The 20587-nt window shown below is 64.7% G+C and overlaps 1 protein-coding gene across 2 annotated transcripts; it reads right to left on the bottom strand.

Annotated features, from left to right (window-relative positions):
- Positions 1 to 1854: 1854 nt before the first annotated feature.
- LOC119564905 (RNA binding protein fox-1 homolog 3-like) lies at positions 1855 to 20465 on the bottom strand. Of its 2 annotated transcripts, none has more exons than XM_037888420.2 (12): positions 20041 to 20465; positions 14364 to 14597; positions 7050 to 7193; positions 6713 to 6766; positions 6109 to 6201; positions 5753 to 5813; positions 5430 to 5483; positions 4810 to 4942; positions 4525 to 4564; positions 3850 to 3917; positions 3386 to 3458; positions 1855 to 2906 (listed from the first exon to the last, which is right to left on the bottom strand). In XM_037888420.2, the coding sequence occupies exons 1-12, from the start codon at positions 20125 to 20127 to the stop codon at positions 2862 to 2864; spliced, it is 1086 nt and encodes a 361-aa protein (XP_037744348.1). In that variant the 5' UTR covers positions 20128 to 20465; the 3' UTR covers positions 1855 to 2861. The 2 variants fall into 2 exon arrangements, with proteins under 2 accessions (XP_037744348.1, XP_043390220.1); XM_043534285.1 differs by lacking the exon at positions 20041 to 20465 and adding an exon at positions 15398 to 15522.
- Between the last annotated feature and the right edge of the window lie 122 nt (positions 20466 to 20587).

Here is a 20587-nt window from a genome sequence, read left to right as displayed (position 1 = left end):
AGCGAGACCAAGGCCGGGCTACATCAGCCCGAGTGATCGAACAGGCTGATTTAAGCGCCGGTGTAGCCAGCGCTGTGTGGCCAGAAACGAGCCAGACCGGCAGGGTGAGCAAAGGCGGGGATGGGTGAGGGCACAGAGAGCAAGAGACGGGCTGGACGAGCAAAAAGGGTGCGTGTCGGGGCAAGCGTGCGGGCGAGCAGGCACGGGAGAGGGACTGGAGCGGAGAGGCGCGTGCCGGAGGGTGAGGTGGCTGCATGGCCAGCGCTGGGAGGAGACGCCAGGAGAGAGCAGGGCTCAGTCAGCGAAGGAGCGCGCCAACGCCTGTCGCTGGGCGAGCAAAAGACGCACCATCGCAGGCGAGTGGGGGGGGGGGGGGCGAACGGGCTGGAGCTAAAGCGAGGGAGAGCTAGCGTAGGCAGCCGGGCGAGCAAAGGGGAGAAAGATCCCGAGCCACGTCGGCGCAGACAGAGGGGTCCCTGCATCGCCCCCCTCCCTTGCCTTTGCCCGAGGGTTTGTCACACACACACACATACAGCCCCCCCAGCCGGCCTGGCCCACTGTGAAACAACCCACAAAGCAGGAAGTGCTGGGGGGGGCAGGATGAGAAAGGCCACACCCTGAATGCAGGGTGGGGGGACGGGACTGCTGTCAGTGACCCCCACGGGGGCAGAAGGGAGTAAAGCCCTCCATGCTCTCAGTTCCCCAGGGTCTGAGCCTCTGGGTCCACAGAGGCAACCTCACGGCGGCGGGCACCTGAGGGCCATGGGGCTGGGGGGCAAACCCAGCCGGGATGGGGCACTGACGGGGAGCGATGCAGCCAGGAGCCCTACACCGAGGACAGGTCTATCCCAGTTGACCGTGTGGCTTTCCTGCTCCATACGACTGGGGCAGCTTGTGTGGGGGGGACCCTACATCTCACCTGCCCATCCTGCCACGAGCTGGGTCCTGCTCCCAGGTGGCACAGGGCAGTGGGGGCTGCGCCCGCCTGCAGACACCAAGACAGGCCTGGGTGACGCCGTTAGGGGGTTGACCTCGCTGTAATGCCCTGAGCCGAGGGGCCTGGACTCCCGCTAGGAACCAGCCGCGGGAGGGAGGGACAGAGCAGTGAGAGGCGAGAGACAGAAACACAGCTCGAGAGAGACAGAGTGTGAAAGGACAGAGAGAAGAACTGAGCTCAGAGCTTTATTACAACACGAGAAAACGGGGAAAGGAGAAAGACTTTGGCAGTCGCGAGCTTTCCCTGAGAGACTGAGCTGGGGCGCGAGGCCGGGAGAAGACCCTGAAATCCGCCACGGTTCAAACACCTCACCACTCAACCTGCTGTCTGATGTGGTGTCCCTGCGACCCCCAGGCAGGGACACCACATCAGACAGGCCCCCCTACCTAGTTCTTTGCTGAGCACAAAAGACCCCACCCCACAGCACCAGTGCGGAGCCGAAAGAGCGCAGGATGCATGCGGGAGACAGGAGCAATGCAGGTGGGGAGAAAGCTGCAGAGAAATGGAGCGAGACGGGGTAGGGGGTGAACAGCGGGGAGAGCTGGGCACTAGTTGGAAAAGGAATTCAGTCAACGTCAGGTCCCAGGGGCCAGATGCTGGAGATTCAGTCCCATCTTCCCTGCTTAGCTGAGGCCTCTGGCCATGATCCTGGGCCCTGATGGCCTGTGATGGGATGTTAGATGGGGTGGGATCTGAGTTACTACAGAGAATTCCTTCCTGGGTGTCTGGCTGGTGAATCTTGCCCACATGCTCAGGGTTGAGCTGATCGTCATATTTGGGGTGGGGAAGGAATTTTCCCCCAGGGCAGATGGGCAGAGGCCCTGGGGTTTTTTCGCCTTCCTCTGCAGTGTGGGGCAGGGGTCACTTGCTGGAGGATTCTCTGCACCTTGAAGTCTTTAAACCACGATTTGAGGACTTCAGTAGCTCTGACACAGCTCAGGGGTTTGTCACAGGAGTGGGTGGGTGAGATTCTGGGGCCTGCGTCGTGCAGGGGGTCAGACTAGACGATCACAATGGTCCCTTCTGACCTTAAAGTCTAGGAGTCTATGAGCCCCAGGTTTAGTTGTCCAGTTTTACAGCAGGTGACATAAAAAGCACCAGCCAAGTCGTTAACATTTCATACAGAGGAGGCCTGGCTTATGCTGCTCTCTAGACTGTATTCTACGGTAACGTACCGCGGGCTGTATTAGACTGTATTAGACACGCGTTTGGTGTCATTTACTTATGTGTGCAAGCCAGGGCTAAAAGTCTCAGAGAGTATGTCCCTCCCGTGCCCCAACATGCTCTGAAAACCCCAGGGGGGTTGGAAATATTGACCAGAGCAGCAGCTGAGTGTAAACCCTGGGGCGAGCACATTCAGCAGGTTGACGTCATTTTTAAGAGGGGTGACACGTGGGGGTAGGCAAGACAAATCGGACGCCTGAACAGGGTACGGTCAGCAGGGAGGGTTGAGAACCACTGATTGAAAAGACCGAGCCCCACTCGGTGACCCCCTTACGGCCCCGGGTGTGATGCAGGCGTGGGATATTAAACACTGGCCAAATTCACCCTCATCTCCACTCCCTGGTGGGCAGCGGTGTACCCCTCTCTGCACGTACCAACCCCATTGTCTCTATGGCCAGGGGACCGGGGCCAGGCAGGATCTGGGTAACAGGTGGAGTTCCCCAGGGGGATTCGGCGTAACGGGTCTGGGGTGCTAGGGCTGGACTGGGTGTCCCGACCCGTCCGGGACACTCTGTGTTGGGAGCAGGGAACTTGATGTAAAGTGCCCTCCCCGGCCCGTCCCTATCCACACCGAGATCTCAGAGCCCACTGCCCAGGCCCCTTCCCGCCACGGCCGCCGGCCTTCGCAGCCCCTGGTTCCTCAGTACGGCGTGAAGCGGTTGTACCCTCCGCGGTACAGGCTGGCCTGCCGGGGCAGAGAAGGGTCCATTAGCATCAGCTGCTCGGTGGGGTGGGGCATAAGGGGGCACAAAGCGGGCGTGGGTGGGGTGAGAGAGGGAGGGCGCACAGGCAGGGCGGAGTGCGTGTCTGGGGGCGGGCTGCCTGGCAGGGTCTGGGGGGAGCGGTCTCCCAGATGGGACTGGGGTTCTGGACAGGGTGGGGGAGGCCGCCAGGCTGGGCTTAAGGGCATGAGCGGATCTGTCCAGGCAACCGCCTCAGCCCGTGAGCAGAGCCCCCTTCCTGGATAGGACCAGTCTCTCGGCTGGGGGCCGTGCTCAGGGAGACCCTCTGCCAGGGAGGAGCAGGGCCACCCGTGAGGCAGGGAGGGGGCGAGGGCGCCGGAACGTGCCAGCCTGACGTGGGGTGAGACAGGGAGAGAATCGGGGAACGGGGCCGGGGGGCAGTCCCGACGCGGGCCGGGGAGTCCCGCCGGCTGCTGCTCACCATGGCTCCGACGCCGTAGGCTGGAGCGACGGCGTGGTGGTAAGGATCCGCCGCGGTGTAGACCCGGCCGTACCTGGGGGAACCGAGCAGAGGCCGGTGTTCGGGAGCGAGCACGGTGCGCACGCGCGGGTGCCCGCACAGCCAGCTACGCGAGGAGGAGCTGGTCGCACCGCTGCCAGAACCGGCGGGGAATCTGCCCCTCCCACTCTGAAAAACGGGCCCCGCACTTTTAAAAAAAGGAACACAAGGCCTGCATTCATGTCCCCTCCCGATTACTTTCTCCCGGGGGAGGCGCTGCAGTTACACCTTTAGCCCAGCAGGGGCTGCTGCGGGCGCCAGAAGAGAGGGCAGCCGGCGCACCGCCGGACTGGGGACGGGGAGGGGGCGCGCTGGCCTCGGTGGGGCGGGGGGGCCCCCGCTTCTACGGCACCCTTGGCTGGTACTCCCCTCGCCCCGACACTTACCCGTCGGTGTACGCCGCTGCGGCTGCGGCCGCCCCGGGGGGCTGTGCCACCCGGTACGCTGCATAGCCCTGAAACAGCCGGGAAGGGGGGTGAGCCCTGGGTCCTGAGCCCCTGGGTCCTGCACCCCCCCCACCCCCCCCCCGCGACAGCCTCCAAGGGCAGAGCATGGCGGGGACGGGGGCGGGGGGGCAGCTTCCCTAATCGCTCCAGTTCCACAACGAAGGACCAGGGCTCCGTCCACCAGCTCATTCCCGGGGAGCAGGAGTCTCCGTGCACACCCAAGGGAGGAAAGGGGCACCGAGGGCACTAATGGGGTGTGTGCGGGGGGGGGTCCAGTCTCAGGCTGTAACCCCTCCCCCTTTCCTCCCTCTGAGGTTGAGACAGATGGAGCCCTGACCACTGCAGATTCCCAAACCCCAGCCCCATATGCTGGCACAATCTGAGCCGCCCCCCACCCCCCCACACACACACCCCTCCCCGGAGTGTGGGGCAGAGATTCAGAAGCCCGGGATGACCCCGCAGCAGCCCAGAGAGACAGGGGACCCGTGGGGGAGGGAGGGGGGGAGACGTGCCAGGCACTGGTACAGTCTGGGTATAACACACCCCCCCCCACACACACACACACACACACACACACACACACGCAACACGCCCACCAGCACGCCAGGGACTTACATAGACGTCGGTGCCGTATAGCCCATCCGGGTACACCACACTGTGGGGAAAGGAGATGCGTCAGCTCCGGCCGTAAGCCCCCCACCAGCCCTGACGCCGCCCTCCCCTCCGTCCCCGCCCCAGCTCCAGCTCCTCCGGCCGCGGTGGGCACAGAAAGTTCCCCTCCAAAAGCAGCCAGAGATTTATTCCTATGCCCCCTCCGCCCTCCCAACCACCAGGATCAACCCCCACGCCCCCCACAAACATCCATTCCCGCCGGCACCCCCCGCGGCCCCGCTGGCTCACCTCCCGTAGGCAGGGACGGGCGACGGGGCGGGAGCTGCCCGGATAGGGCTGTAAATGGCTCGGCCACGGCCCCGCAGGCCCCCACGATAGGCCAGCGCCGCCGGGGCCACCATCGGGTAGGGGATGGTGGCCACTGGGGACAGAGCAGACGGTCAGCACCGCAGGGTGTGAGTGGGGGCGGGGGGGATATAGGGGGCGGCTGGGGGGTGGGAAAGGGACAGGGAGGGGCAGGCACGGGCAGTGGGTATAATCGGCCAGGGGAGGGGTGGGGCCCCACCCACGCTCTGCCCTGAGCCGCAGCCCTCGCTCCCTCCTCCCCCAAAACTGGTGGGGGCTCGGGCCAGCCAACGGCCGTGGTGGGGAGTGGAGGGGGCTCAGGGCTCCGGCCGGGGGGGGGGGGGGAGATGTAGGGGCGGGGCCTCAGGCTGAAAGGGGGGGGGCTAGCCTCCCTGAAAGGGGGGTTCACCCGCCGCCCGTGATGGGGGGCATCAGGGGCCGTAGTGGGGGCAGGAACAGGAGAAAATCCTCGTGGGGCAGGACGGGCCAGGAGGATGGAGATGCAGGCCGGGGGGGCAGGCTGGGGAGACACAAGGGCAGGAGGGAGAGAGGAGAAGTCCCACCTGTGTAGAGGTCGGGGGCATAGACAGCGCCAACCAAGGGGTTGATCTTCCAACCTAGCCGCCGAGGGAGACAGAGAGAAGGGGGAGCATCAGAGCCGACGGGGGGCCCCAGCCCCCCTTCCCTCCCTGCCCCTCCCCCCCCACACCCCCCAGGTCGGCCCAGGACACCGGCCTCTCCCCACAGACCCTGCCTGGGGCACGTCAGAGACGGGCTGCCATCGGACGGGGGCCAGCAGCAGGAGGGGCCTGCAGGCTGGGGGGCGGGGGGCCCTGCCGGGGGGTGGGGGGGGCACACCTCACCTCCCGCCCCCGCCCCCTTGTACCGTTCACCGCAGGCGCTGCCGGAGGCTTCTTGGTGACCACACGGGCCGTGGCGTTGTTCACCTGCCGGGGGGAGGGAGGGAGAGGTGAGCGAGTCTGGGGTCACGGCACAGCCAGCCCCCCCACTGCCCCCCCACACACACACTGCCGTGGGGCTCAGAGCCCAGACACCGGACCCCACCCCTGCCCTGCGCGCAGGGGGTCCCGCCCGGACTGCAGGCCCCCGAGCAAAAACCGCCTCCCTGTGCCAGCTCCCCACACACATCCCCCCCCCGCACCAGCCGGGCACAGAGCAAAGCTACCCCCCCCCAAGTGAAACCACCTGGGATCCCCCCCCATCCCGCCGTGGGGCACTGACCTCAATTTTCCTGCCCTCCACAACGGTGCTGTTCAGCTTCTCTCGCGCCTGGTCGGCGTCCTGGCTGCTGTCGAAGGTCACAAAGCCGAAACCCTGCGGGGCGGGGAGAGGCCGGGGAAGGATGAGGCCGCAGCTGTCTGGGGGGGGGGCTACGGGGGGGGGGACGACACAAGGGGTCATGGGGCTGCCCTCGCCAGGCCCCGCTGGGGGCTTTTAAACCCTGCCACGGCCCCCTCTTTTGTCCCCCTCGGGCTCGAGGGGTTCCCACCCCACACAGCTCCTCCTCCGCCCAGTGACACACACACACACACAAGCCGCGTCCCTCCCTGCCCCACGTCCCGGTTCGCGCCCTTCTGGGCCCTCCCGCACGGGGGTCAGCGCCGCGGCCAGCCCGGGGGAAAGCCTTGGCTGCAGAAATCCAACCGTGCCCCCGAGCCATGGCGGGCGGGCGCTGCCCACTGGGTGGGCTCCGCTTCCGGACAATCCAGCGGCTGCCCCCCCCCACTTTCAGCAAGGCCAGGAACGTCCCCCGCCACCACCAGCCCCTGCTGGGACCCCCCCCCCGACTCCCTCACCCCCCACCCCCACGCCAGCACCTCCGCACCTTAGAACCACGTTCATTGAAGATGATTTCCACGTCTAGGATCTTCCCGAATTGCTTGAAAAGGGGGGGCGGGCGGGCGGAGAGGACAAGACAGGAATCAGTGACCGACCCCTCCAGAACCCAGTGGGGCCCTGACCAATTGTGGGGCCCTAGAAGGGCCCTGGGTGTCACACACACACACAGATCATGGGTGCTACACAACCCCGCGCCCCCGAGGCCATCAGGGCCACAGGTGGTACCTTGTCCCCCCATCACCACGGGACTCGCTCGCTCACACACACACACCCCATCTCCCAACCCCCGGACCATGAGCTCTACACCCCCACATGGAACTCACCCCAAACATCTGCCGCAGGTCGGGGTCACGGAAGCGGAAGGGGATGTTGGAGACATGCAGCCGCTTGGGCTGGGATTTGCCGTCTTCGCTCTCCGCCTCCCGGCCATCTGGGCTGAGAGCGGCCGCGGGACTCTCCTCGGCTGGCTGGAGGGAACCCCAAGAGATAAACCGGACAGAGCTGGGGCAAAGAGACGCTGGGATCCCCGGCTAACCCCCACTGGAGCCCCAGGATCCCATTACACACGCACACCCCCCCCCAGGATTCCCTGATATCCCCCTCCCCTGGAATTCCCCGTTAACCCCCACAATGGGATCCCATCAGAACGGCCAGACTGGGTCAGACCAAAGGTCCATCTAGCCCAGTGTCCTGTCTATCGACAGTGGCCAATGCCAGGTGCCCCAGAGGGAATGAACAGAACAGGGAATCATCAAGTAATCCATCCCCTGTCGCCCATTCCCAGTTTCTGGCAAACAGCGGTTTAGGGATACCCAGAGCATGGGGGTTGCATCCCTGAGCATCTTGGCTCATAGCCATTGATGGATCTATCCCCCATGAATTTATCTCGTTTTTTTTAACCCAGTTCTACTTTTGACCTTCACAACATCCCCTGGCGAGGAGTTCCACAGATTGACTGTGCGCTGTGTGAAGAAATACTTCCTTGGGTTTATTTTAAACCTGCTGCTTATTAATTACACTGGGTGACCCTTGGTTCTTGTGTTATGTGAAGTAGTAATAACACTTCCCTTCTTCCTTTCTCCACGCCCTTCATGATTTTATAGACCTCTATCGTATCCCCTCCTTAAACGTCTCTTTTCTATATTGAACAGGCCCGAGCTTTTTAGTCTCTCCTCGTTTGGAAGCTGTTCCATACCCTTCGTCATTTTTGTGGCCCTTCTCTGTACTTTTTCCCATTCTAATATATCTTTTTCGAGATGGGGCGACCAGAACTACACGCAGTATTCAAGGTGTGGGCGGACCATGGCTTTATACGGTGGCATTATGATCTTTTCTGTCTTCTTATCTATCCATCTCCGTGTGGTTTCTAACGTTGTTCACCTTTTTGACGCCGCTGCACACGGAGTGGGTGTTTTCAGAGAACTCTCCCCAATGACTCCAAGATCTCTTTCTTGAGTGGCAGCAGCTAATTTAGACCCCCTCGTTTTGGATGTGGAGTTGGGATTATATTTCCCTTGACAAAAGCCGTGTTGACTCTTCCCCAACAAATTATGTTCATCTGTGTGTCTGATCATTCTGTTCTTTACTAGAGCTTGCTACTGACGTCAGGCTTAACGGCCTGTAATTGCCAGGATCGCCTCTGGAGCCTTTTTTAAAAATCAGAGATACATCAGTCCTCCGCCAGGCACCTGGTCCAGAGGCTGATTTAAGCTATCAGTTACCTGCCGCAGTTATCAGTTCTGCGATTCCACATTTGAGTTCCTTCTGAACTCTTGGGTGAATCCCATCTGGCCCTGGTGACTTATTGCTGTTTAATGTATCAAATTGTTCCAAAACCTCCTCTACCGACACCTCAATCTGGGACCGTTCCTCAGATCTGTCACCTAAAAAGCGTGGCTCAGGTGTAGGAATCTCCCTCCCATCCTCCGCAGTGAAGACCGATGCAAAGAATTCATTCAGCTTCTCCACAACGGCCTTGTCGTCCTTGAGGGCTGCCTTAGCACCTCGATCGGCCAGTGGCCCCACTGATTTTTTGTCAGGCTTCCTGCTGCTGATGTATTTTAAAAATTTTTTTGCTGTTAGTTTTGTGTCTTGTTAGCCGCTCTTCAAATTCTTTTTGGGCCTCCCTAATTTTACCTCTACGGTTGACTTGCCAGAGTTGATGCTTCTATTTTCCTCAGTAGAATTTGACTTCTGGTTTTTGAAAGACGTCCTCTCGTGTCTAATCACACCTCAGTTATTTAGCTATGGGCACAGGGCTTGTTTGTTTTGTGGGGGGGGGGTCCCCCTCTTACCTTTTGCTTTAAATTTGGGGTATTCATATAGTTGGAGCCTCTATTACGGGGATTTTAAAAAGTTTCCATGCAGTTTACAGGCATTTCATTTTTGTGACCGCTCCCTCCCTTTGCCACCACATCAGGATCTCCTGCTATCTGCCCTGGGACCCCAGGAGTCCCTTTTACACCTCTCCCCCCTGATATTCCCCTCTTTCCCCTCCCACCCTTGTCCTGCAGCACCTCTGCACTGGGGAGCTGCGGAGGGAACAGCCTTGACCATTTCACTGCAGGTTCAGTGATTCACGCCCATGTTCCTTCAGATAGTCAGTTCTGAGCCACTGAAACCTGCTGGGGGAGCTGCAAGTGCCCTCCCCACGCCCTCCATCCCCTGCAGCGTGGCGTGTGAACCAGGATCCAAGGACCTGAAGAACTGCCCCAGCCGGGGAGACGGGCCCCTGGTCCCCCGGCACCGGTATCGACGCCGGCCGGGACCGAGACGGCAGCTCTGGCTCCTGATTCCCAGGCCCAGGATCAGGGGGTCTCCGGCCCCGTCAGCGTACAAGCCGGGGCGAGGGGATCCAGGGAGACTCAGGGCCTCTGGCTCCCAGCCTCCATGGGCCCACGCCGAGAGCCAGGTGTGCCCCGTTGCTGGGCGCAAGATGCTGAGCTCGGATCCCCGCCGTCGGGGAGCAGGCACGAACACACCCAGAGGTCCCGGGCCGTTGGGTTAGTACCCGGAGCACACACGCCGGCACAAGCAAGGCAGTTAGTGAAGAGAAGCAGGGGGGTTTAGTGGGGGAGAGGGGGCCAGGACCGGCTTTTTCACTGCGCTAGGAGCTGAAGGAATCCCGCCCCCAGGGACGGACGCTCTCTCCTCTGTCCATGCAGACGGCTCAGCTCAGCCCAAGGCCTCAGATCTCAGACATCCTCCAATGCACGGGCCAAGATGCCGCATCCGGGGTCCGTCCGCCCGCCGGGAGGGTGTCGCCCGGAGCACAGCCGCCAGGTCAGAAGGCGTGAAACTGATTAACCCGGCTGGAGAGACGGGGTTGAACTTGTCTTTAACCTTCTCCCTGCGTTCACGCGTGCGTGCGCGTGGGGGGGGGGTGTATGTGTGCACGTGGGCGTGCACATGGGTGTGTGCGTGCACATGGGGGGGGGATGCGCACATGCCCATGTACCAGCCCAGGCATGGGGCTGCGTGCAAATGTGGGCGTGCGCATGGTGAGGGTGCGTGGTGCCTGGGGGGGGACGTGTGCATCTGCAGGGTGCGTGGGGGTGAACACGTGTGAACACAGTGGGCATGTGCAGGTATGGGGGGTGCAATGCTCACGCAGCAGGGGTATCCGCAGTGCGAACACCCCCGTGCATAGGAGTGAAGCGTGGGTGTGCGCGCTCAGCTCACACGCATGGGAGTGGGGGCGTGCATGCACGGCCTGACTGTACGTGAAGTGTCGGTGCGTGCGCGTACCATGCTGGTGTGTGCAGCATCCGTGCAGTGTGCGGGGGTGTGCAATGTACATACACCCAATGGAGGTCTGGGGGGGGTGGGGTGTGCAATAGGTTCATGCCGGCGTGTGTGTGCGCACGATTGTTTGAAACATCCCTTTCCCTCGCCACATGAAGGGTCAGATGCCCTGCAGCCAAACCCGCTGCTCTGCCCTGGGCAAAGGGGTTGACCCAGGCAGCGTCCCTCTCTCTAGCTATGCCCCCCCCACCCCGCCCGCCAGCCCTCCCTTTCCCTCCCCCAACTCTGCACGCACCAGTCACCTAGCCCTGGAGTCGCTCCGCTCTTAAAGACAAGTTCAACCGAGATCGCCCCCACCGAAGCCCAGGGACGGTATCCAGCCGGGAGGGGGGACGGGGGGGGGGTGAGGGGTGCAGAGAGAAACTGAGGCAGGCAGGTGCGGCGCCGGGGGTGAGTAGGGATGATCGAGGCGGATCACGGATTAATGCTACTAGGCCCGAGAAACGTGACGAATTCCAAGATGCCTGGGACAAAAACCTGCTTTTGCCGGGAGATCTGCCAGCGCCGCTGCCAACACCCCGGGGGGACCCTAGCCGGAGAGGGGGGGAAGAGACAGAGTCATTCGCCACATCGCGAGGAGCCAAGAGGAGTCAGAGCCGCCGGCGGCCGCAGAAGGAGAGGCCCTCGGCGAAGGAACAACCCGCCGCCCCCCGCCAGGCCTCGCACGGGCGCCCCGGGGATTTTATCCCACGCGAGCGTTCGCCGCCTTCCCTCCTCGCCGGGCTGGGAAGGTTGGCGGGCGTGGCTCGGGGGCGGGGTGAATTTTGCAGCCTTTCTAGGTGGATAAAGGTCCCAACACACCCCCAATGAGAGCCGCGCCCTGCTTTTATCTGGGCGTAGCCGCAGCGTCTCACGGGGGGGGGGGGTTCCAGGTGCCACTCGACGGGCAAAGATCTTTCTGATTGCAAGCCAGGCCTCGAGGACCCATTTCCCGGCGGGCAGGAGGCGAACGCTCGGCTGCAGAGTTTAAGCAATTACGTCAGGGTGCACACTACAGCCTTGGTCCCACGCAAGGGCCCTGGAGCCTTTCCAAAAGTGGGGGGCACCCTGAGGCCCCCCCAAACCCCTCCCCTTTCCCCCAAGGGCCTGGGCCCGCCTGCCCCCCACCCCGGAGACCCTGCCCCCAGCCACGCCGGAGTGGGGTTGGGGAGAAAGCAGCCCCCTGCCTGTGTCCCCGACTCCCGGGACCCCTGCCTAGGGCAGGTGGAGGGACCCAGACTCCCCACAGCTGCCCGCGCAGCTCTCCCTGACCTGGCTCCGGCCGTGGGGGGCAGGGGGCCGCGATGATAGGAGCCGGGCTGGGAGCTGTGGGGTGCCGGCGCGGACCCTCCAACTCCACCTGCCCTGGGCCGGGCGGGGAGCCTGGGGGCCGGGGACACAGGTCAGGGGTTGCTCTCAGCTGCCCTGCACCATGGGCAGGTGGAGGGTCCGCGCAGACCCCACAACTGCCTGCAGTCCCCGGCCAGGCTCCATGCTCGGCGGGGAGGAGGAAGAGGAGGGAAAAGAGCCACTCCCAGCGGCAGGGAGGCTCCCAGGAGGGAGGCGGGAACCTTGGCCGGCGGAAGTTGATAGTGTAGACATGCCCTGCCCAGTCACCCCCCACATCGGTGCTGAATCCCCGAGACCCAGTCTGTCGGGAGTCTGTAGAGGATTCGAGCACACTGTTGCAAACTCTCCCGCTATTTGGCCATTCTCTTAAATCCCCAGGTCTCAGAGTCACGTGATTATGAGCCGATCTCAAAGAGCACTGACCATAAAAAAACCCCTCACACACACACACACACACACACACACACACACAAACACACACACACACACACACAACTACAAAGGTCCCCTCACAATCTGCTGCCCCCAAGCTCCTTCCAGACTCAGCCCGGACCTCCTGGAACCCCGCTCCACAAACACCAGCCTGGGGGAGCTGTCCAACCCCCATCTACGGTACGCAGCTCTCCGGCCCCCCAGCCCCTTCCCGGGGTCCCGTGATCGGTACCGCGCTGCTGCGTCATTTACCGTCCCTGGTCGCTCGGCGTCGCTCTCACCCCGGGGCTGGAAGGCTCTCATCTGGCAAAGGGGCTGCACCCCTGGTTTGGCGGGGGGCGGGGGCGCAGGGTCGGTTGCTGCTGAGCAGAGCGGGGTGGGGGTGTGGGGGACTCTTTCTATGGCACAAAGGCATCTGAAATCTGGGGTGGGGGGGCTGAGTAGGGGGGAGTGGAGGGCTCTGTGCCACCCCATTCTGGGTGTAGGAGGCAGGTGGGGGGGCACCAGAGATCCCCAATCAGCGCAAAAGCCCCTGGGTGAAGGGGGTGAGGGAAGGGGGGCATTGGTTCTCAGCACCCACCTCAGGGCTCCAGCCCTGAATCAGCAGCCCCAGGATTAGGGGGTGTCCAGGGGCAATCCATGCAGCCACCCTCCTTCCCCCCCACCCCCATGTCCGTGCTGTCTGTCTGGGGACCCCAAGCAGCAGGGGCACGATCCGGATTGATGAACCGCCCAGATGACGGGGCGGGGGGGGCAGACTCTCGGGGGGAGTGAGGGGGGCTCCCTGGGGCAGGGAAGTGTCTCACTGGGGTTCCCAAGGGAGGTGGGGGGGGGCAGACTCTCGGGGGAAGTGAGGGGGGCTCCCTGGGGCAGGGAAGTGTCTCACTGGGGTTCCCGAGGGAAGGGGGGGCGTGGCCCCTGTTTCCCACTGGGGTTCAGAGGACACCACGTCCTTCCCGGAGCTGTTTGTGCATTTGTGGCTGGGCGTGGGGGGGGGGCCAGGAATGCACCATTTGTTCCATGTGGAGATAAACAGCTGCCGGCAGCGTGGGGGGGTGGGGGGGGGGGGAATCCGATCCGGGCAGGGCAGGCGACGCCATGACCCAATATGGGCAGAGAGCTCCGGAGCCCAGGCCAGAGGACGCCCAGCTGCCCCGAGACCGGAGGGCCGGGGGGGTGGGGGGTCACCATAACCCCCAGCACCGGGTGAGGCGGGGGGGGCCTCCCCCACAACAGGGGCATGTGTAACACCGAACCTCGGGCCTCTGGGGCTGAGGGCACCTGGCTGTCAGCCAAGGCTGTGGGGTAAACACATTTTATCTCCAAGGGGTCTCGGGGTGTGGGTTACCCGTGCCCCCCCTTTTCCCCCACAAACGCACAGATCTGGGCAGCTGAGGGTCCAGGCAAGAAGAGGGGGGGACCTAGGGTCAGGGCGGAGGGTGTGGGGTTAAGATCCAAACACCCCTGGGCCCCCATCACCCCAGGCTGGGGAGATTAACCCCTTCCCTAGGCTGGCGTGGGCCGAGCGGGGGCACCAGTACCAGACGGGGGGCTGGAAAGGGACCCAAGGCCACATTCCTCCCATCCCCCGTGGCCCCAGATCCCAGCCCCACATGGGCCAGGGCAAGCCCAGCCCCTCTGCCGCTATAGAGCCGACACTGGTGCCCTCCAGCCATGCCCCCAATACGCCTCCGATGGGTGACGCTGGGGGGCAGAGAACAGACACAGCACCGTGCACCCCCCGATCCTCCCCCTATGGGCGCTGGGGGGCAGAGAATAGCCACAGCACTGTGAGCCCCAACCATGCCCCGACCCACCCCCTGGGGGGCAGAGCCTTTAGGCCACCTCCAGCTACCAAGGCCCCATGCCAACACCTCTGCCCACTTGACACCCAAGGCCCCATGCCAACACCTCTGCCCACTTGACCCTGGGGAGGGCCGGATTCCGGGGGGAGGGGTTTCTGGGGGGAGCAGGAAGGTGGGCGCAGGGAAGGGGGCCAGATACCTGGGGGTGGGGCCTGAGACACTCAGCAGAAGGAGGGGGTGGGAGGGCGAAGGGGGCCGGGCACTCACCGCGGGGGGAGGAGGCAGGGCTGGCCCCAGGGGCTCCGGCGGGGCGGCGTGCTCCGGGGGGGGCTGGCCAGCCGGGTAGAGGCACAGGCCGTGCTCGGCGGGGGGCTGCGGCGGGTAGTCCTGCAGGGCGCCGGGCGGGCGGAACGGCGGGGCCAGCCGGGCCGGGGCTGGGGGGTACGGGGTGGGGTACGTCTGAGTCATGGGGTCAGCGGGGGCAGCTGCATCCTGGCTACCCTGCCGGGGGAAAGAAGAGGAGAAGTGAGACCCGGAGCAGGGGGCCAGTCCCTCCCCAGTCCCCACTTAGCACCGGGAAGAAAGGGGCCCCCTGGCCGGAGTAACAATCGGACATCGACGACGGCAGAGCTGAGAATAGAACCCAGGAGTCCTGGCTCCCCACCCCCACCCCTGCTCTAATCACTAGACCTCCCCCAGATCTGGGGAGAGAACCCAGGAGTTCTGGCTCCCCACCCCCACTCTAATCACTAGACCTTCCCCCCACCCCCAGATCTGGGGAGAGAACCCAGGAGTCCTGGCTCCTATCTCCCCCATTCTAACCCACCAGCCCCCACTCCCCTCCCGGAGCCAGGAAAGAACCCAGGAGTCCTGGCTCCTGGCCCCCCTCTGCTCTAACCACCAGCCCCCACTCCCCTCCCAGAGCCAGGAAAGAACCCAGGAGTCCTGGCTCCCGGCCCCACCCCGTCCCCGCTCTAACCCAACAGCCCCCACTCCCCTCCCAGAGCCAGGAGAGAACCCAGGTGTCCTGGCTCCCAGCCCCCGCTCTAACCCACCAGCCCCCACTCCCCTCCCAGAGCCAGGAAAGAACCCAGGAGTCCTGGCTCCCAGCCCCGCCCCGCCCCCACCGCTCTAACCCAACAGCCCCCACTCCCCTCCCAGAGCCAGGAAAGAACCCAGGAGTCCTGGCTCCCAGCCCCGCCCCGCCCCGTCCCCGCTCTAACCCACCAGCCCCCACTCCCCTCCCAGAGCCAGGAGAGAACCCAGGAGTCCTGGCTCCCGGCCCGCCTCGCTCGACCCACCTACACTGAGCACCAGCCCCATCCCAGCAGCTGCCTGGGGCCCCCCGCCCGGCTGGGGGATGCTGGGGGGATGTAGCCTTTGTCCCCCAGCCCAGGGGCTATAAGGCCAGTGGGATGCAGACCCCTCCCCTCCTAGCAGCAGCCAATGGGGAGCGGGAGGGGCTGCGGGGGGGCGTCCCATTGGCTGCCCCTTATCGACCCTCCCCCCGCCCCCCAGACCCTATTTGGGCTATGGCCTTTTTCAGCTGTTTGAGGATTTTCTAACCCTCCAGGGAGCAGCCCGACAGCTGCAGGATCTGCCGGGCCCCCCGGGACACCCCCCCTCAGCACCCCCTCCCAGGGAGAACCTGCCCCCCCAGGGGCCCCTCACAGAGCTGGGGAGTCAATGTCCCTGCCCCAGCCCCCGCCCTACTCGCTGCCCCCTGGCCCCCCACCCCAAGCGCGGGGGTGAACACAGCACCCTGCTCCCCGGGGACTGGGCGGGAAGTGAGGGGTCCCTCCATCTCCCCCCGCACCCCTCCCACCTGCACACCCCTCCCTCCCCCCACTGCTCCCTCCCTCCATCCCTCTCCGCCCCCTCCCACCTGCACACCCCTCCATCTCCCCCCACACCCCTCCCTCCCCCCACTGCTCCCTCCCTCCATCCCTCTCCACCCCCTCCCACCTGCACACCCCTCCATCTCCCCACTCACCCCTCCCACCTGCACACCCCTCCCTCCCCCCACTGCTCCCTCCCTCCATCCCTCTCCACCCCCTCCCACCTGCACACCCCTCCCTCCCCCCACTCACCCCTCCCTCCCTCTCCACCCCCTCCCACCTGCACACCCCTCCCTCCCCCCACTCACCCCTCCCTCCATCCATCCCCACCCCTCCCACCTGCACACCCCTCCCTCCCCCCACTGCTCCCTCCCTCCATCCCTCTCCGCCCCCTCCCACCTGCACACCCCTCCATCTCCCCACTCACCCCTCCCACCTGCACACCCCTCCCTCCCCCCACTGCTCCCTCCCTCCATCCCTCTCCACCCCCTCCCCCCTGCACACCCCTCCCTCCCCCCACTCACCCCTCCCTCCCTCTCCACCCCCTCCCACCTGCACACCCCTCCCTCCCCCCACTCACCCCTCCCTCCATCCCTCTCCGCCCCCTCCCACCTGCACACCCCTCCATCTCCCCACTCACCCCTCCCTCCATCCATCCCCACCCCTCCCTCCCCCCACTGCTCCCTCCCTCCATCCCTCTCCGCCCCCTCCCACCTGCACACCCCTCCCTCCCCCCACTGCTCCCTCCATCCCTCTCCACCCCCTCCCACCTGCACACCCCTCCATCTCCCCACTCACCCCTCCCTCCCCCCGTCCCCTACCCATCCCTCCCCCCACTGCTCCCTCCCTCCATCCCTCTCCGCCCCCTCCCACCTGCACACCCCTCCCTCCCCCCACTGCTCCCTCCATCCCTCTCCACCCCCTCCCACCTGCACACCTCTCCATCTCCCCACTCACCCCTCCCTCCCCCGTCCCCTACCCATCCCTCCCCCCACTGCTCCCTCCCTCCATCCCTCTCCGCCCCCTCCCACCTGCACACCCCTCCATCTCCCCACTCACCCCTCCCTCCATCCATCCCCACCCCTCCCTCCCCCCACTGCTCCCTCCCTCCATCCCTCTCCGCCCCCTCCCACCTGCACACCCCTCCCTCCCCCCACTGCTCCCTCCATCCCTCTCCACCCCCCTCCCACCTGCACACCCCTCCATCTCCCCACTCACCCCTCCCTCCCCCGTCCCCTACCCATCCCTCCCCCCACTGCTCCCTCCCTCCATCCCTCTCCGCCCCCTCCCACCTGCACACCCCTCCCTCCCCCCACTGCTCCCTCCATCCCTCTCCACCCCCTCCCACCTGCACACCCTTCCATCTCCCCACTCACCCCTCCCTCCATCCATCCCCACCCCTCCCACCTGCACACCCCTCCATACCCACCCCCTCTCTCCATCTCCCAACTCACCCCTCCCTCCATCCCCCATCTCCCTTCACCCCCCTCCATCTCCTTACACAAGAATTCTTCCATCCCCCCCCCCCACACACACACACACACACACCGACCTCCCCCCACATACCCTCTCTCCCTCCCCACGGACACACCTGCCTCCCCCCAGCCACCCCTTTGGGATCTGAACCTCTCCCGGGTTCGGCCCGGTCCGTGCCTGGCCTGTGCCCCGCTGGGCTAACCGGGGTGGGGCTGGGGAGGTTGTTTCCTTTTTAACAGCCACTCGCGCTAGATGGGAACAGCCCTGGCCCTGAGCTCCAGATGGGGTCGGTTCCCCCCACCCCAAACACCCTTTTTTTTTGGGGGGGGGGGAATGACTGTATAATAAAGTGGCAGGAAAACGTCTGGTGAGCCAAAACCATAGCCGGTGTAACGTCCGAGCTGAGGGTTTAAATCGGGGGTGGCCCAACAGCGGCTCGTTCAAGTGTGACCCATAGAGCCCCCCCACCCCCACGCCCCTGCCCATTCTCCACCTACCAGACTGGAGGGGGGACTTGGGGTTTCTGCCCTGCGGGGAGAGGGGGCTGGGGGTGTCAGCCCCGGCAGGCGCCTCCCATGGGGCAGAGCCCTGGGCCCCCCTGCCCTGTAGGGCAGAAGCCCCGAGCCCCACCACCGGGCGGAAGCCCCGAGCTCCAGCAGGCGGGATTTTGAAGCGTCTGAAGGTTGCCGTGGGCCGCTCGGAGGGCAGCAAGTTTGGCCACCCCTGGTTTATACGGCTCCGGCACGTTTCTCTTAAACCCACCGGGCTTTCCCCCATTCCCGCTCTCGAGGCAGGGCCCGTGGCTCCTTCCCCACGGCTTTCGGCCGCAGTGATGCGTCCCAAGCCAAGCTGTCAAGCGGACGGGGTGAGCGGCCGCGGGACAGTTTTGTGGAGACGACAGCCCCCGGGGGTCCTCCTTGCGGGGCAGCGGGGGGTCCCCGAGAAGCGGCTGGGGCCTGAGGCAGAGCTCTGACGGAGCGGGGGGAACAGCTGCAGCTGGGGGGGGGGGTTATTGCAGACGGGTCGCTCCGAATGCTGGGAGCAGGGGGGATAAAATCAGAGCTGGTGCTGGCCCAGTGAGGGCCTTTAGCAGGAATATTTGCCCCCCCCCCCCCAAAAAAAACCCACAATCCTAAAATAGGCAGGTTCTTAGAATAAAAAGTGAAGGGGGGGGGGGGATCTTGCTGCTCCAGGCCCTAAGCACTGGCTTAATCTGCCAACCTCACCCCCCATGTGGGGCCCAGCCTCTCATACATAGATAAGACCCTCCCATCCACGTCCCCCCCCCCCAGCCCCAACAGCTGCTTTTAGAAGCCGCTATCAAGGCATCTGGCTGGATATAAATAGCAACATCTTCCCCAATCACTCAAGGCCTGGTGGGGAGGGGGGCCGAGGGGGAGATGTGGGGGGAGACAAAGGCCCGTGGGCCCTGCCCCTCTGCATTCCAGTCCCCTGGAGGAGTGGGAGAGATGGGGGGGAGGGACAGGGATGCCATAAACCCCCATCACCCCTGCCCCTGGGGTGTCTCTAACCTGGGAGTGGGGGCAGGGCTGCATAAACACAATGTCCCCAGCTCCCCCCATTCCCTAGGGGCTGGGTCCCCCCTTCATGTCGCACTTGACAACAGCCCCCTCCCACGTGGGACAGGCTCCGAAGGGCGGGGATCAGCGATGGGTCTCGGGAGAGGTGCCCGCGGGGGGGAGACGGGTGCAGCAAGGGGTCAGGGATTGGGGGTGGGGGTGCCGCTACCTGCCCCGTCTTGGAAAGCCACATCCAGGGGGCAAGTTGGCCAAACACCACGGCAGCAGACTCAGACCGGACCTGAGAAAAATGCCCCTCCGGCTTGCCCTGTGGAACTCCCTGCTACATGATTGTGCGGAGAGCACAAGTTTAGCACGGGCTGCCCACGGATATGGCGAATGCGATCAGCCAGAGTGTGACAGGCTGGAAGCAGAAAGGACGGCGCCCCTGCTTCCTCTTGCTTTGGGGGCAAACCCCGACCCGAGGGAGCTGCTGGGGGAAGTTTCCCCTGGGAGCTGGTTATCCCCCCGAGCTGTGGGTTTCTGGCCCCTTCCTTTGTTGGGAGATGGAGCTGTGCCCCCTTCATCCAGTCCCCTCCGTGCAGCCCCAAGGCACAGTGACAGAGGCAGGGGGTGGCGTGGGCGGGGACCTTTGAGCACGACTTACATCGGGGCTAACCAGGCCAGGGGGAGCACAGACCAGCAAGGGCTCTTGCCCCGCTGCAGAGGTGGGCGAGCATCCCTCTGCTCGAAGGTCAAACCCCCAAGGGTAAGGGCAGAAGGCGTGAATCCTGCAGCCCTTGGGGGAACTCTCAGACCCGGAGAAGCTGAATTTACTAGGCCCGGACACTCCAGCCTTCCTCCAGAGCTGCAAATAGCTCTTCCCATACATGGCCACCCGTCTCCGCTATCTGACCTCCCGGGAGACGGAGGCCCCCCGAATGGAGAGGAATCCAGGGAGCAAGGGGTTATCTCCCCACGGTGCTGACAGGCGCGCGGTGTTACAGACGCCCCTTCGAATCCCCCCGGGGGGCTCCTGGCTCCCAGGCCTGGCCGGTCACTGCCGGGGGGGCACAGATACACACACACACACAGATGGGAAGCGGGTACCTGAACCAGGCCGGGGTAGCACTGGGGCACCTGCGGGTAGACGGGCAGGCTGTACGGGTGTAGCACCACGGCCGGAGAGGACAGCATGGCTCGTAGGCCCCGGCCCCACACAGGGCGGCACGGCGAGGGTCCCGCAGCCCCGGCAGCCAGCTAAGCGGGGTCCGTCTCTCCGCCCCGAGCTGTGCGTTTGGCACTCGGCGAAGGGGAGGGAGCCGGGGGCTGAGTGGCAGCTGGGACGGTGCCACTGAGCGACACCGACAGCTGCTGGGCCTTGGTGACGCTGCCGCAGGTGCGGGGGGCCCGGGCCCCCCCAACTCCCTCCTCGGAGACAGGGCCGGGCTGACCCCAAAAGCGGCTCCTGCTCCCAGCTGTTCCCAAGCACCTGCTCCAGAGCCCCGCGCGGGCGGAGGGGTGAGAGACGAGTACTGGGCACAGACCGCCACGTGCCTGGCACACACACGCAGCTCTCCGCAGCCGGCGCCCGCCCCCAGCCCCAGGGACTTCCCCGGCCAGCGACAGGCCCCAGCCCCAATCCCCCCACCCCCCA

The sequence above is a fragment of the Chelonia mydas genome, chromosome 23, assembly GCF_015237465.2.
Source record: "Chelonia mydas isolate rCheMyd1 chromosome 23, rCheMyd1.pri.v2, whole genome shotgun sequence".
Taxonomy (NCBI): Eukaryota; Metazoa; Chordata; order Testudines; family Cheloniidae; genus Chelonia; species Chelonia mydas.
Note: the sequence above shows the minus strand (reverse complement) of the source record. Positions and strands in the feature narration are given on the sequence as shown.

Bases quoted from the DNA above. Each gene is read 5' to 3' on its own strand.
- LOC119564905 (XM_037888420.2), bottom strand. From the start codon at position 20,127: ATGCTGTCCTCTCCGGCCGTGGTGCTACACCCGTACAGCCTGCCCGTC. The intron at 6,202-6,712 runs GTGCGGAGGTGC...CCCGCCCCGCAG, and splicing joins TCAATGAACGTGGTTCTAAG to GGTTTCGGCTTTGTGACCTT. The intron at 5,484-5,752 runs GTACAAGGGGGC...CTCGGCGGCTAG, and splicing joins GGCAGCGCCTGCGGTGAACG to GTTGGAAGATCAACCCCTTG.